Source organism: Ranitomeya variabilis, chromosome 1, assembly GCF_051348905.1.
Source record: "Ranitomeya variabilis isolate aRanVar5 chromosome 1, aRanVar5.hap1, whole genome shotgun sequence".
Lineage (NCBI taxonomy): Eukaryota > Metazoa > Chordata > Amphibia > Anura > Dendrobatidae > Ranitomeya > Ranitomeya variabilis.
In genome coordinates this window covers 10,139,761-10,157,180 of record NC_135232.1, presented here as the reverse complement: position 1 = coordinate 10,157,180, position 17,420 = coordinate 10,139,761, and the positions used below count along the sequence as shown (strand labels likewise).

Here is a 17,420-nt window from a genome sequence, read left to right as displayed (position 1 = left end):
CTCCTGGGACAACTCCAAAATGTCCACCACCTGTCCCCAAATCCGATGCAACCTATCCACCACAGTATCCACTCCAGGACAATCCGAAGACTCCACCTGACCAGAAGAAAAACGAGGATGAAACCCCGAATTGCAAAAGAAAGGAGAAACCAAAGTGGCAGAACTAGCCCGATTATTGAGGGCAAACTCCGCCAACGGCAAAAAGGCAACCCAGTCATCCTGATCCGCAGACACAAAACACCTCAAATAAGTCTCCAAGGTCTGATTAGTTCGCTCAGTCTGGCCATTAGTCTGAGGATGGAACGCAGACGAAAAAGACAAATCAATGCCCATCCTAGCACAGAACGCCCGCCAAAATCTAGACACGAACTGGGTCCCCCTGTCAGAAACGATATTCTCCGGAATACCATGCAAGCGAACCACATTTTGAAAAAACAGAGGAACCAACTCGGATGAGGAAGGCAACTTAGGCAAGGGCACCAAATGGACCATCTTTGAAAAACGGTCACACACCACTCAGATGACAGACATTTTCTGAGAAACAGGGAGATCAGAAATAAAATCCATAGAGATGTGAGTCCAAGGCCTCTTCGGAATAGGCAAAGATAACAACAATCCGCTGGCCCGAGAACAACAAGGTTTGGGCCGAGCACAAACATCACAAGACTGCACAAAAACTCGTACATCTCGAGACAGGGAAGGCCACCAGAAGGACCTAGCCACCAAATCCCTGGTACCAAAGATCCCGGGATGACCTGCCAACACAGAAGAATGAACCTCCGAGATGACTCTACTGGTCCAATCATCAGGAACAAACAGTCTACCAGGCGGGCAACGATCAGGTCTATCCGCCTGAAACTCCTGCAAAGCCCGTCGCAGGTCTGGGGAAACAGCAGATAATATCACCCCATCCTTAAGGATACCTGTAGGTTCAGAATCACCAGGGGAATCAGGCTCAAAACTCCTAGAAAGGGCATCCGCCTTCACATTTTTAGAACCTGGTAAGTATGAGACCACAAAATTAAACCAAGAGAAAAACAACGACCAGCGCGCCTGTCTAGGATTCAGGCGCTTGGCAGACTCAAGATAAATCAGATTCTTGTGATCGGTCAATACCACCACCTGATGTCTAGCCCCCTCAAGCCAATGACGCCACTCCTCAAAAGCCCACTTCATAGCCAAAAGCTCCCGATTACCAATATCATAATTTCGCTCGGCGGGCGAAAATTTTCGTGAAAAGAACGCACAAGGTCTCATCACGGAGCAGTCGGAACTTTTCTGCGACAAGACCGCCCCAGCTCCGATCTCGGAAGCATCAACCTCAAGCTGAAAAGGAAGAGTAACATCAGGCTGACGCAACACAGGGGCAGAAGAAAAGCGGCGCTTAAGCTCCCGAAAGGCCTCCACAGCAGCAGGGGACCAATCAGCAACATCAGCACCCTTTTTGGTCAAATCAGTCAAAGGTTTAGCAACATCAGAAAAACCAGTTATAAATCGACGATAAAAATTAGCAAAGCCCAAAAATTTCTGAAGGCTCTTAAGAGAAGAAGGTTGCGTCCAATCACAAATAGCCCGAACCTTAACAGGATCCATCTCAATGGAAGAGGGGGAAAAAATGTACCCCAAAAAAGAAATCTTTTGAACCCCAAAAATACACTTAGAACCCTTCACACACAAGGAATTAGCCCGCAAAACCTGAAAAACCCTCCTGACCTGTTGGACATGAGAATCCCAGTCATCCGAAAAAATCAAAATATCATCCAGATACACGATCATAAATTTATCCAAATATTCACGGAAAATGTCATGCATAAAGGACTGAAAGACTGAAGGGGCATTTGAAAGACCAAAAGGCATTACTAAATACTCAAAATGGCCCTCGGGCGTATTAAATGCGGTTTTCCACTCATCCCCCTGCTTAATTCGCACCAAATTATACGCCCCACGGAGATCAATCTTAGAGAACAACTTAGCCCCCTTTATTCGAGCAAACAAATCAGTCAGCAGTGGCAGAGGATACTGATATTTGACTGTAATTTTATTCAAGAGTCGATAATCAATACACGGCCTCAAAGAGCCATCTTTTTTAGATACAAAGAAAAAAACGGCTCCTAAGGGAGATGAAGAAGGACGAATATGTCCCTTTTCCAGGGACTCCTTAATATATTCTCGCATAGCAGCATGTTCAGGTACAGATAGATTAAATAAACGACCCTTTGGAAATTTACTGCCCGGAATCAGATCTATGGTACAATCGCAATCTCTGTGAGGAGGTAGTGAACCAAGCTTAGGCTCCGCAAAAACATCACGATAATCAGACAAAAATTCCGGAATCTCAGAGGGAATAGATGACGAAATGGAAACCAAAGGAACGTCCCCATGAGCCCCCTGACATCCCCAGCTTAACACAGACATTGCTTTCCAGTCAAGAACTGGGTTATGAGATTGTAACCATGGCAATCCGAGCACCAAAACATCATGTAGATTGTACAACACAAGGAAGCGAATCGTCTCCTGATGGTCTGGATTCATACGCATAGTCACTTGTGTCCAGTATTGTGGGTTATTACTAGCCAATGGTGTAGAGTCAATACCCTTCAGAGGTATAGGAACTTCCAGAGGCTCTAGATCAAACCCACAGCGCCTGGCAAAAGACCAATCCATAAGACTCAAAGCGGCGCCAGAGTCGACATAGGCATCCGCGGTAATTGACGATAATGAACAAATCAAGGTCACAGACAGAATAAACTTAGACTGTAAAGTGCCAATTGAAATAGACTTATCAACCTTCTTTGTGCGTTTAGAGCATGCTGATATAACATGAGTTGAATCACCACAATAGAAGCACAACCCATTTTTTCGCCTAAAATTCTGCCGTTCGCTTCTGGACAGAATTCTATCACATTGCATATTTTCTGGAGCCTTCTCAGAAGACACCGCCAAATGGTGCACAGGTTTGCGCTCCCGCAAACGCCGATCAATCTGAATAGCCATTGTCATGGACTCATTCAGACCTGTAGGTGCAGGGAACCCCACCATAACATCTTTAATGGCATCAGAGAGACCCTCTCTGAAATTCGCCGCCAGGGCGCACTCATTCCACTGAGTAAGCACAGACCATTTACGAAATTTTTGGCAGTATATTTAAGCTTCATCTTGCCCTTGAGATAGGGCCATCAAGGCTTTTTCAGCCTGAATCTCTAAGTTAGGTTCCTCATAAAGCAACCCCAAAGCCAGAAAAAACGCATCCACATTGAGCAACGCAGGGTCCCCTGGTGCCAATGCAAATGCCCAATCTTGAGGGTCACCCCGCAGCAAGGAAATTACAATCCTAACCTGCTGTGCGGGATCTCCAGCGGAGCGAGATCTCAGGGAAAGAAATAATTTACAATTATTTTTGAAATTCAGGAAACGAGATCTATCCCCGGAGAAAAATTCTGGTATAGGAATTCTAGGTTCAGATATAGGAGCATGAATAACAAAATCCTGTAAATTTTGAACCTTCGTAGCAAGATTATTCAAACCTGTAACCAAACTCTGAGGATCCATTTTAATCAGGTGAGATCAGAGCCATTCAAGGATTAGAAGGAGAGAGAGAGACAAAGGCTGCAATTAGAGCAGAAATGCAACTGAGTCAACTAAAAAGCAAACTCAGAAGGAAAAAAAAAAAAAAAAAAAATCTGCAGACTTCTTTTTCTCTCCTTTCTTCTGCCAACGGTTTTAACCCTTGGCCGGCCATACTGTCATGGTTCCCAATGGCAAGGGAACGTCAGAGAACTTAAACAACAGACTAGCTCTTGGGTGATGGAATCTCGAGCTGACCGTGAGCTAAACCTACCACACAACTAACAGTGGCCGGGTGGCGTACCTACGTTTTATCCCTAGACGCCTAGCGCCAGCCGGAGGACTAACTAACCCTAATAGAGGAAAAGACAGACCTGGCTTACCTCTAGGGAAATTCCCCCAAAAAGGAGACAGAAGCCCCCCACATATATTGACGGTGAGTTCAGAGGAAAAGACATACGCAGTATGAAGGTAGGTTCAGCAAAGCGAGGTCCGCTTACTAGATAGCAAGAAGATACAATAGGGAACTTCACGGTCAGCTGAAAACCCTATTAAAATACCATCCCGAAATTACTTTAAGACTCATGTGTCAACTCATGACACCGGAGTGGCAATTTCGGCCCACAAGAGCTTCCAGCTACAGAAAAATAACATAACTGTGAACTGGAACAAAAATGCAAAACAAACTTAGGACTAAGAGTCCAACTTAGCTGATAGTAGTCTAGAAGCAGGAACATGCAACAGAAAGGCTCTGGTTACATTGATGGCCGGCACTAGAATAACTGAGCAGCAAGGCTAAATAGGATACTCCCATATCCAGATGGAAACAGGTGAACAGAGAAAGTGAAGCACACAAGTCCAGTACCACCAGTGACCACCGGGGGAGCTCAAAAACCAAATTCACAACAGGTTTACCCCCACATATGGGGCATCAGCGTACTCGGGATAAATTGGACAACAACTTTTGGGGTCCAATTTCTCCTGTTACCCTTGTGAAAATAAAAACTTGGGGGCTAAAAATCTTTTTTGTTGGAAAAAAATATATTTTTTTATTTTCACTACTCTGCATTATAAATTTCTGTGAAGCACTTGAGCTTTCAAAGTTCTCACCACATATCTAGATAAGTTCCTTAGGGGGTCTAGTTTCCAAAATTTGGTCACTTGTGGGGGTTTCTACTGTTTAGGTACATTAGGGGTCTGCAAACGCAACATAACGCCCGCAGACAATTCTATCAAAGTCTGCATTCCAAAATGGCACTCCTTCCCTTCCGAGCTCTGCCGTGCGCCCAAACAGTGGTTTACACCCCCACATATGGGGTACCAGCATACTCGGGACAAATTGGACAACAACTTTTGGGGTCCAATTTCTCGTTACCCTTGTGAAAATAAAAACTTGGGGGCTAAAAAATCTTTATTGTTAAAAAATATATATTTTTTATTTTCACGACTCTGCATTATAAACTTCTGTGATGCACTTGGGAATTCAAAGTTCTCACTACACATCTAGATAAGTTCCATGGGGGGTCTAGTTTCCAAAATGGGGTCACTTTTGGGGGGTTTCTGCTGTTTAGGCACATCAGGGGCTCTCCAAACGCGACATGGCGTCCGATCTCAATTCCAGTCAATTTTGCATTGAAAAGTCAAATGGCGCTCCTTTGCTTCCGAGCTCAGCCATGCGCCCAAACAGTGGTTTACCCCCACATATGGGGTGTCGGCGTACTCAAGACAAATTGTACAACAGCTTCTGGGGTCCATTTTCTCCTGTTACCCTTGGTAAAATAAAAATTTGGAGGCAAAAAGATCATTTTTGTAGAAAAAATGTGATTTTTTTATTTTCACGGCTCTACGTTATAAACTTCTGTGAAGCACCTGGGGGTTTAAAGTGCTCACCACACATCTAGATAAGTTCCTTAAGGGGTCTAGTTTCCAAAATGGTGTCATATGTGGGGGGTCTCTACTGTTTAGGCACATTAGGGGCTCTCCAAACGTGACATGGCGTCCGATCTCAATTCCAGCCAATTCTACATTGAAAAAGTAAAACGACACTCCTTCTCTTCCAAGCTCTGCGGTGCGCCCAAACAGTGGTTTACCCCCATATATGGGGTATCGACGTACTCAGGAGAAATTGCACAACAACTTTTGTGGTCTAATTTCTCCTGTTACCCTTGTGAAAATAAGAATTTGTGGGCGAAAAAATCATTTTTGTGAAAACAAATGCGATTTTTTATTTTCACGGCTCTACGTTATAAACTTCTGTGAAGCACTTGGGGGTTCAAAGTGCTCACCACACATCTAGATAAGTTCCTTGGGGGGTCTAGTTTCCAAAATGGTGTCACTTGTGGGGGGTTTCCACTGTTTAGGCACATTAGGGGCTCTCCAAACGCGACATGGCGTCCGATCTCAATTCCAGCCAATTCTGCATTGAAACAGTCAAACGGTGCTCCTTCACTTCCAAGCTCTGCGGTGCGCCCAAACAGTGGTTTACCTCCACATATGGGGTATCGGTGTACTCAGGAAAAATTGCACAACAAAATTTGTGGTTAAATTTCTGTTTTTACACTTGTGAAAATTAAAAAAAATGGTTCTGAAGTAAAATGTTTGCAAAAAAAAGTAAAATGTTCATTTTTTTCTTCCACATTGTTTTAGTTCCTGTGAAGTACGTAAAGGGTTAATAAACTTCTTGAATGTGGTTTTGAGCAGCTTGAGGGGTGCAGTTTTTAGAATGGTGTCACACTTGGTTATTTTCTATCATATAGACCCCTCAAAATCACTTCAAAGGTGATGTGGTCCCTAAAAAAAACATGGTGTTGTAAAAATGAGAAATTGCTGGTCAACTTTTAACCCTTATAACTCCCTAACAAAAAAAAAAATTGTTTCCAAAATTGTGCTGATGTAAAGTAGACATGTGAGAAATGTTATTTATTAACTATTTTTTGTGATATATCTCTCTGATTTAAGGGCATAAAAATACAAAGTTTGAAAATTGCTAAATTTTAAAAATTTTCGCCATATTTCCATTTTTTTCATAAATAATCGCAAGTAATATCGAAGAAATGTTACCACTAACTTGAAGTACAATATGTCACGAAAAAACAATCTCAGAATCAGCGGGATCCGATAAAGCGTTCCAGAGTTATAACCTCATAAAGTGACACTGGTCAGAATTGTAAAAATTGGCTCGGTCATTAAGTACCAAATTGGCTCTGTCACTAAGGGGTTAATAGCCAGTAAGGCCACGCAGACAGCTGTGGGCTGATATTGATAGCCTGGGAAGATTAACCCCTTCCCTGGCTACAAATTAGCAGCCTGCAGTCGCTGGCTTTCCCTTTCTGGACATGAAAATTGGGCGGGAGCCTACGCCAATTTTTTTTGAAGGGTTAATAATGGATAGGCGTCTTTATAGACGCCTCTCCATTATTAATTGGGGTTAACGTCACCTTAGGCTACGTTCACATTTGCGTTGTTGGGCGCAGCTTCGGTGACGCATGCGTCATGCGCCCCTATCTTTAACATGGGGGGGGCATGCACCGGTATGCGTTGTACTGCGTTTTACGACGCATGCGTCATATAGACGCACAAGACAGGGCGCAGGGGACGCTACTTGTAGCGTTTTCCCTGCGCCGAAAGTCCCGATCTGTAGGATCTTATGACAACGCATGCGTCGCAAAACGCTGCGTTGTGTACATGCGTTGTTGGTTGCGTCGCGTCGCTGCGCCCAACAACGCAAATGTGAACGTAGCCTTCACATTTGGTTTGTTGGGCGTTGCGTCGGCGACGCAACGCACAACGCATGCAAAAACGCATTGTTTTGTGACGCATGCATCCATTTTTGGCTTGATTTTGGACGCAAAAAAAATGCAACATGTAGCGTCCTCTGCGCCCTGACGCTTGCGCCAAAAATGACGCATGCGTCACAAAACGCAAGACAACGCATGTCCATGCGCCCCCATGTTAAATATAGGGGCGCATGACGCATGCGTCGCCGAACCTGCGCCCGACGCAACGCAAATGTGAACGTAGCCATACAATGTCAAGGTGACGTTAACCCCTTATCACATAATTTTTTTTTTTTTTTAAACTTTATCTCTTTATTTAGCTTTAAAAAAAGCTGACAAATCAGCATAAAAAATGCACAAAAAACGCACAAAAAAACTGCACTGCAAAAAACGCATAAAAAACGCATAAAAAATGCAGGAATTGTCAGCTGCGTTTTCTGCCAGAAGATGCAGATTTTGTGCAGAAAATTCTGCACTAAATCTGCATCGTGTGCACATACCCTTAGGGGCTATTGTGCTTTTGCCACTGCCACCAGATGTTCCACCAACACCACCATCAGTACCAGCTGGCAACCACCGCCCACGACCTCTTCCACCAGACTTCCTCATTTTTGGGAAAATGTAACCAAAATAACAACCGTTATATGGTACTGTAAAACAAGGTAGAAGGTGTATATAAACTTGTTGTGAATATAAATCTCCCTTTTTTGGGGGCAGACTGAATCAAAACTCAGGCCCAATGTATAAAACAACACAATGTAAGTGGCAGCAAGTGGCTGGCTGATATACGACAAACTAACAGGACTGACGTATATCCACTTTGTGAGAATTTCAATCTCCCTTTTTTTGGGGGGAGACTGAACCCAAACTCACATTGTGTAGTGTAATACACAGGGCCTAAGTGGCAGTAAGTGGCTGGAAGATGTATGAAAAAATCCAAGGACTGTAGTACAATTTCAATCTCCCTACAATGATCTCAGGACAAGTATGGCAGCAATAAAAAGGACTGCTGCACACAAAAGTGTGGACAAATAAACAATAGAACTGTGCAGAAAGGAGCAACAGGATTTTTGCTTTGAAAAAAGCAGTTGGTTTGCACAGCGGCGTACAGACAGCAATGCAGCTATCAGGGAGCCTAATAAGCTACAGAGCTGATGAACAGAAATCTAGCCTCCACTGTCCCTGCACAATAAGGTGGTGTTGGACAGTGGAAATCGCTACAGCACAAGCGGTTTGGGGGTTAATCTTCCCTCCCTAACAATATCCCTGCTTCTGATGAAGCTGCAGCAACCTCTCCCTATGCTCAGATCGGCAGAAGTAAGATGGCGGTCGGCGTGCACGCCCCTTTAAAGCCCCTGTGACGCCGCAGAAAGCAAGCCAATCACTGCCATGCCCTTCTCTAAGATGGTGGGGACCGAGACCTATGTTATCACGCTGCCCACACTCTGCGTCCTCCTTCATTGGCTGAAATATGGCACTGAAAGCGTCATACGAAACGCGACTTTGGCGCGAAGATCGCCGACCTCATGGCTGATCCCACACTAGGATCGGGTTTCATGAAACCTGACTTTGCCGAAAGTCGGCGATTTTTGAATTTGTCCGATCCGTTTCGCTCAACCCTACTAAACACGATACCACACCCGCCGGTCATTATTACCTGTGGAAACATCTCCTGGAATCTCCTCCTTCCCGTCACTCACACACAGCTGATCCCCCCTCGTCATCTCTTCTTCTTCTGTCTCGTCCTTCACTTTATTCTTAGTCGGATCTTCCTCCTGATATATCAGATGTAACAATCAGCACAATACAAGAAACCACCAAAATCTGTGACATCTATGACCTCAATCAGAAATGTCCTCCCATATACAGATCCAGTACAGGGCTCAGCACCGTCTACCTGATGATCCTCCGGGATGTTGTGATTCTCCTCCGGACAGTCCTGGGGATACAGAGGACGGGGACCTCTCTCTGGGGGATTTCTCCTCCTGGATCCATCCGTGGAGACACACAGACTGAATACATCACCGGCCGTGTATCTGTCAATATATGAGACACTTCTCTCAGAACCGGTAATTCTATGTTCAGCGTGTTGTGGGGAGCCCCCGGTACACAGCGATTAATGCCTATCAATGTGTAGACAACTAGAGAGCCGGCACCGGGGTCATGGGCGCTTACTGATGAACACAGGAGCCGAGGAGAGATTGTCTGGTCAGATTCCACAGAAAAGCCCCATAATACATAATTGTCTAAGGGTTTTTTTGTCTGTCCTGGAAATCCCGCGTCTCTGATTGGTCGAGGCCGCCAGGCCTCGACCAATCAGCGACGGGCACAGCATGGCGACGATGTCATAAAGGTTGCCTCGACCAATCAGCGACGGCCACAGTCTGCCGCGAATTCTGGAATCATCATTGTCCATATACTACGGGGACATGCATATTCTAGAATACCCGATTCATTAGAATCGGGCCACAGTCTAGTATATATATAATTGTCTAAGGTGTACTTCCGTCTGTCTGTCCCGGATATTCATTGGTCACGGCCACTGTCTGTCATGGAAATCCAAGTCACTGATTGGTTGCGGCAAAACAGCCACGACCAATCAGCGACGGGCACAGTCCGATTAGTCCCTCCCTACTCCCCTGCAGTCAGTGCCCGGCGCCCGCTCCATACTCCCGTCCAGTCACCGCTCACACAGGGTTAATGTGTTATGATCTGGTGGCCAAGGAGCAGCATGAGACGTACTCTGGAGAAGGTGGGACCTGTACTGACCGTGGACCCTGAACCTAACACCGCAACTAGAAGTAGCCGTGGAATGTACCTGTCACTCCCTAGACATCTCGACACAGCCGGAGGGCTAAATACCCCTAGAGATAGAAAAGGGAAAACTATCTTGCCTCAGAGAAAATCCCCAAAGGATAGGCAGCCCCCCACAAATATTGACTGTGAGAGGAGAGGGAAAAAACATACGCAGACTGAAATCAGATTTTAGCAAAGGAGGCCACTTCTAGCTAAATAGAAAGGATAGGACAGAGTACTATGCGGTCAGTATTAAAACCCTAGAAAATATCCACCACAGAAAGTACAAAATCTTCACAGCTAACTAAAGGCATGGAGGGTATATCTGCATCTCCAGAGATACCAGCTTGGCTAAACAAATCCTTATACAGACCAAGCTGGACAAGACAAAAAAAAACATGGAAAATAACTGAACAATAAGGCCACAGCATGTGGACAGCAAAATAAAGGCCAGAACTTATCTTTGTTGAAAAGAACTGCAAAGCAGAAGAGACCAGGCTGGGATGTGAATCCTCCAGGAACAATGGACAACTGGCACTGACTAAAGGGTGAAGCAAGACTAAATAGCCCAGTCAGGATTGCAAAACGTGGAAACACCTGATGAATGCTGCGATCCAGAGACAGCAGCACTACCACTTATAACCACCGGAGAAAGCCCAAGAGCAGAATTCACAACATAATGCCAGTGGTAACAGACCTCGTTATGCCGCGGGTAACTCACTCCGTTACCGCCGCTATTAACCCTGTGTGACCAAGTTTTTACTATTGATGCAGCCTATGCAGCATCAATAGTAAAAACATCTAATGATAAAAATAATTAAAAAAATAAAAAATCATTATATACTCACCTTCCGCCGCCTTTCCCGCTCCTCGCGACGCTCCGGTGACCGGTCCATGCAAGCGGCAGGTTCCGGTGCTAAGGATGGTATGCGAGAAGGACCTGCCATGACGTCACGGTCATGTGACCGCAACGTCATCACACCCTGGGACCGGAAGCTGCCGCCTGCACCGCACACAGGCGACAGAACTACAAGGGGCCCTTTTTTAACCTGTGACATACGTGGCTGGGCAATATACTACGTGGCTGTGGTGTATACTACGTCACTGGGCAATATACTATATAACTGGGCAATATACTACGTAACTGGGCAATATACTATGTGGGCTGTGCAATATACTACGCGAACATGCATATTCTAGAATACGCGATGCGTTAGAATCAGGTCACCATCTAGTGTATGTATATATATATTTTTTTGTTTGTTTGTTTGTTTTGTTTATATATGTTTTCTTTTTTTTCTTTTTTTTTTCTTCTCCTCGCATATGTAAAAAAATTTTTTAAGATTGAATATTATTTTTTTTTTTATCTTTGTCCCACTATGGGACAATCATTGTTTTCCGGCTGAGCGCTTGTATAACATGGGGATGCAGCAGCATATCCATGCTGCAGAAACTGACAGAGAAATTTGCTCATCATGCACTGGGCATGACCAGCAAGTTTCCTAGGTCTGGTGACCCAGACGTCGTCATGACAATATTGGGTCACCATGGCAATCCTCTGTCAATCCTCTGCCAGCTCCCAAAATGCTGCGATCTCGTTGCATCGCAGCATACAGGGAGGTAAACTCCAGCAGTGCGTGACCGCTACTGGCAATTGGTGCCGGGTGTCTGCAGTCAGAATCAGCTGACACCCGGCGGTGATCGCCCGCGCAGTGTGTGCAGGAGATCACAATGATGGAATAATCTGTCCCTGGTCAAATAGGCCCAGTGCACATGGGCGGAATATTACGTCAGATGTCAGAAAGGGGTTAAATGGACTCTTGATGGCGATCAGCCAATAACTACTGATTAGACAATTAGAACGACAGAGGAGAAACCGCGACTCACAGATCAGAAGGAAATAATCAGGGAAATGAAAGCTGTTGTCAGACGGAGAAAATGTAGAGAAAACCAGAGCAAGTCTGGAGAAAACTCATCTATTATAGGACGACGCCGGAGAGACGTCATCACATCCACCGGAGCCAACAAGGAGCCTCGCTTCTCACCTCGTGGTGTAAGAGGCCGGAGCTCCTCCATCATCACGTCCTGGTACCGATCCTGGTGTCCTTCTAGATACTCCCACTCCTCCATGGAGAGATAGACAGCGACGTCCTGACACCTTATAGGAACCTGACAACAGCCACACCGTCATCACCCAGAATCCTCCAGTGCTGTATAATGTCCCAGCAGTCACCTCTCCTCTCATAACCCAGAATCCTCCTGTCCTGTATAATGTCCTAGCAGTCACCTCTCCGCTCATCACCCAGAATCCTCCAGTGCTGTATAATGTCCCAGCAGTCACCTCTCCGCTCATCACCCAGAATCCTCCAGTGCCATCCTGTATAATGTCCCAGCAGTCACCTCCTGCTCATCACCCAGAATCCTCCAGTGCTGTATAATGTCCCAGCAGTCACCTCTCCGCTCATCACCCAGAATCCTCCAGTGCAGTATAATGTCCCAGCAGTCACCTCTCCGCTCATCACCCAGAATCCTCCAGTCCTGTATAATGTCCCAGCAGTCACCTCTCTGCTCATCACCCAGAATCCTCCAGTGCTGTATAGTCCCAGCAGTCACCTCTCCCCTCATCACCCAGAATCCTCCAGTGCCGTCCTGTATAATGTCCCAGAAGTCACCTCTCCGCTCATCACCCAGAATCCTCCAGTGCTGTATAATGTCCCAGCAGTCACCTCTCCGCTCATCACCCAGAATCCTCCAGTCCTGTATAATGTCCCAGCAGTCACCTCTCCGGTCATCACCCAGAATCCTCCAGTCCTGTATAATGTCCCAGCAGTCACCTCTCCGCTCATCACCCAGAATCCTCCAGTGCTGTATAATGTCCCAGCAGTCACCTCTCCGCTCATCACCCAGAATCCTCCAGTGCTGTATAATGTCCCAGCAGTCACCTCTCCGCTCATCACCCAGAATCCTCCAGTGCTGTATAATGTCCCAGCAGTCACCTCTCCGCTCATCACCCAGAATCCCCCAGTCCTGTATAATGTCCCAGCAGTCACCTCTCCGCTCATCACCCAGAATCCCCCAGTGCTGTATAATGTCCCAGCAGTCACCTCTCCGCTCATCACCCAGAATCCCCCAGTCCTGTATAATGTCCCAGCAGTCTCCTCTCCGCTCATCACCCAGAATCCTCCAGTCCTGTATATTCTCCCAGCAGTCACCTCTCTGCTCATCACCCAGAATCCTCCAGTCCTGTATAATGTCCCAGCAGTCACCTCTCTGCTCATCACCCAGAATCCTCCAGTGCTGTATAGTCCCAGCAGTCACCTCTCCCCTCATCACCCAGAATCCTCCAGTGCCGTCCTGTATAATGTCCCAGAAGTCACCTCTCCGCTCATCACCCAGAATCCTCCAGTGCTGTATAATGTCCCAGCAGTCACCTCTCCGCTCATCACCCAGAATCCTCCAGTCCTGTATAATGTCCCAGCAGTCACCTCTCCGGTCATCACCCAGAATCCTCCAGTCCTGTATAATGTCCCAGCAGTCACCTCTCCGCTCATCACCCAGAATCCTCCAGTGCTGTATAATGTCCCAGCAGTCACCTCTCCGCTCATCACCCAGAATCCTCCAGTGCTGTATAATGTCCCAGCAGTCACCTCTCCGCTCATCACCCAGAATCCTCCAGTGCTGTATAATGTCCCAGCAGTCACCTCTCCGCTCATCACCCAGAATCCCCCAGTCCTGTATAATGTCCCAGCAGTCACCTCTCCGCTCATCACCCAGAATCCCCCAGTGCTGTATAATGTCCCAGCAGTCACCTCTCCGCTCATCACCCAGAATCCCCCAGTCCTGTATAATGTCCCAGCAGTCTCCTCTCCGCTCATCACCCAGAATCCTCCAGTCCTGTATATTCTCCCAGCAGTCACCTCTCCGCTCATCACCCAGAATCCTCCAGTGCTGTATAATGTCCCAGCAGTCACCTCTCCGCTCATCACCCAGAATCCTCCAGTGCTGTATAATGTCCCAGCAGTCACCTCTCCGCTCATCACCCAGAATCCCCCAGTCCTGTATAATGTCCCAGCAGTCACCTCTCCGCTCATCACCCAGAATCCCCCAGTGCTGTATAATGTCCCAGCAGTCACCTCTCCGCTCATCACCCAGAATCCCCCAGTCCTGTATAATGTCCCAGCAGTCACCTCTCTGCTCATCACCCAGAATCCTCCAGTGCTGTATAATGTCCCAGCAGTCACCTCTTCGCTCATCGCCCAGAATCCTCCAGTGCTGTATAATCTCCCAGCAGTCACCTCTCCGCTCAGCAGCTCAATCATCTTGTTGCTGAGCTCCAGGATCTTCTTGTTCCTCTCATGTAGCAGGGAGTGCGGGGGAGGCTCTGTGATGGGGCCCGGGCTCCGCCCTCCTGACTCCTGGAGATGGATGATGGGAGTCACACCGTCCCCCGGTGTCTTCCTCACTATTGTGTAATCCTGTGTATGGAGAGAGACACTTAGGGAGAAGATTCCTTCCCGACTCCAGATCTGACAATCAGTAGAAATCCCGGGATCAATAACCGTCTCCAGTAATCTGGGGCCATAACCGGGAATATTATCCCCCTCCGGACAGACATCCCGGCCCCTCTACAGCTCTTATAGGGAATCCCCATGACAACTCCTCCGGGCAGAGAGCTCCACACAATCACTGCTCTTACAGGAAAGAATCCTCTCTATTCTGGATTTCCTCCTCCCGATGTCGGAGTTGTCACAGAACACAATAAAGCTGATAGAAATGTAGAGGAGTTACCTCTCCGCTCAGCAGGGAGACGATCTCCAGGGCCAAGTGGAATAATCTTCTGGTGGTCTCATCCCTGTCCTCGTCCATCCTCGGGGTCATTCAGGAGGAGGAGGGATGAACACTGGATCACCTGGAGGGATCTCGTCCTGCCGGCGTCTTCATGATGAAGGAGAAGATGGAAATCACAGGGGACGAGAGAACGACAAGCACTAAATTCTGCCAAATATCAACATTACTGATGAGCGACTGTATTCGTTGCTCTAGTGACCTCTGAGTATTTGTTATTGCTCGGAGATATAGTTTTCATCGCCTCAGTTGCACGATTTACGGCTTCCAGATACGCTGAATACATGTGAGGAATGCCTGTTTGTTAAGGAATTCCCACATGTATTCAGCGTATCTGGAAGCCGTAAATCGTGCAACTGAGGCGATGAAAACTATATCTCCGAGCAATAACAAATACTCAGAGGTCACTAGAGCAACGAATACAGTCGCTCATCACTAGTCAACATTTATCAGGAAGAATCCGGAGGAAAAGACACAAAACTCCACCGCGGCCTCCTCCGCCGATCTGACCGCTCATTATCAGCCTCGTAGGGGGAGGACGGTCACCATGGTAACTACACCTCCAGGAGAGGACGGTCACCGTGGTAACTACACCGCCAGCGGGGGATGGTCACCGTGGTAACTACACCGCCAGCAGAGGCCGGTCACTGTGGTAACTACACCCCCAGCGGGGGCCGTGAGATGAGGAGGAGACGCTGCACACCCCCCATACAATGCTGCCCGTCCCCAACACTGAGGAGCCGCAGTCACACGGAGCAGGAGCCTCCACAGGAACAGCTCTGATCTCACCCCACACTCTCCTCTCACAGATTTACCACAAGCACCAAAACTCCACCAAACCCTCCTGTAATCTCACCGGAATGGCGGGAAATCTGCTGCTGGCTGACACCAGAGAACACGAGCTGCACACAACCAGGACGGAGCTGCTGCACTGAGAGCGGAAGGACCTGTGGTGACGTCACCGTCATGTGATCAGGGGGCGGGGCTCAGGGCAGAAGTGGTGAAGGAGCTGTGGTGACGTCACCGTCATGTGATCAGGGGGCGGGGCTCAGAACGAAAGTGGTGAATGAGCTGTGGTGACGTCACCGTCATGTGATCAGGGGGCGGGGCTCAGGACGGAAGTGGTGAAGGAGCTGTGGTGACGTCACCGTCATGTGATCAGGGGGCGGGGCTCAGGACGGAAGTGGTGAATGAGCTGTGGTGACGTCACCGTCATGTGATCAGGGGGCGGGGCTCAGGACCCGTGGTGACTGTTGCTAGTGCGGTCTCTGCATAGTTACTTGTCGGTTGTGTCGTTGTGTTCGGTATACGGCGCCGGTTCCTGACGTTATTTCTTTTTCCGTCTCTTGTGAGTAAATTGTTGCTGGAGACGAGTGAAGTCTTCTGCGGTTAGGACTGTATGAGCCCGGTCAGTTCTCCTGATAACTGCGGTCCTGAGGACTGGTGACTGTGGGGAATCAGTAACCTCAGAGGCGCCGCCCTCGTCCCTGTGTGTGATATAGTGGAACACTGGGAAGGAATGGGAGGAGCAGGGCTGCCACTAGGAATTTCGGGGCCCCATACTGGCAACATTTTCGGGGCCCCCTTGAGACTCCACCCAGGCTCCACCCAGCCCCGCCCCCACGCTCCACCCCAGCCCCGCCTCCACCCCAGCCCCGCCTCCGCGCTCCACCCCAGCCCCGCCTCCACACTCCAGCCCCGCCTCCACGCTCCACCCCAGCCCCGCCTCCACACTACAGCCCCGCCTCCACCCCAGCCCCGCCTCCACACTCCAGCCCCGCCTCCACCCCTCGCACTGCCCACAGCCCCACCGCTCTCTCTTGGAAAATCTCCACTTCTCCCCTATCACACATGAACAGTTCCCATCACCAGATCACACATAGAACCGGCAGATTTTGTTCTGGACAAAAGATTATTTAAGCCGCCACCATAAGAGTAGTGTCCACGGTCAGGAAACGCTCCGTGGGTTCGCAGCGTCAAACACGCAGCGTCCAGATGTTCCAGCATAGTGGGGGGATTTTATGAAATCCCGTGTCCACTATGCGTGGTAACACGCACCCGGCGGCCCTGCGGCTCCGGACACGCTGCGCGTCTTTTAACCCCTTCATGACCGTAGAATTTTCCGTTTTTTCCGTGTTCATTTTTCGCTCCCCTTCTTCCCAGAGCCATAACTTTTTTATTTTTCCGTCCATTTGGCCATGTGAGGGATTATTTTTTGCGGGACGAGATGTACTTTTGAACGACGTCATTGGTTTTACCATGTCGTGTACTAGAAAACGGGAAAAAAATTCCAACTGCGGTGAAATTGCAAAAAAAGTGCAATCACACACTTGTTTTTTGTTTGGCTTTTTTGCTAGGTTCACTAAATGCTAAAACTGACCTGCCATTATGATTCTCCAGGTCACTACGAGTTTATAGACACCTAACATGACTAGGTTA

At 47.8% G+C, this 17,420-nt stretch overlaps 1 protein-coding gene across 1 annotated transcript in view; it reads right to left on the bottom strand.

Moving 5' to 3' along the window:
* The window catches only part of LOC143793543 (uncharacterized), a 122,835-nt gene extending 106,864 nt beyond the window's left edge, over nucleotides 1–15,971 (bottom strand). Inside the window, exons 1-4 of the mRNA XM_077280605.1 lie at nucleotides 15,838–15,971; nucleotides 14,925–15,071; nucleotides 14,432–14,611; nucleotides 12,182–12,305 (exon numbers count right to left, since the gene is read on the bottom strand). Coding sequence (XP_077136720.1) covers nucleotides 12,182–12,305; nucleotides 14,432–14,611; nucleotides 14,925–15,014 — 394 coding nt within the window. The 5' untranslated portion in view covers nucleotides 15,015–15,071; nucleotides 15,838–15,971. The remainder of the gene's footprint in view (nucleotides 1–12,181; nucleotides 12,306–14,431; nucleotides 14,612–14,924; nucleotides 15,072–15,837) is intronic.
* Nucleotides 15,972–17,420: the final 1,449 nt, after the last annotated feature.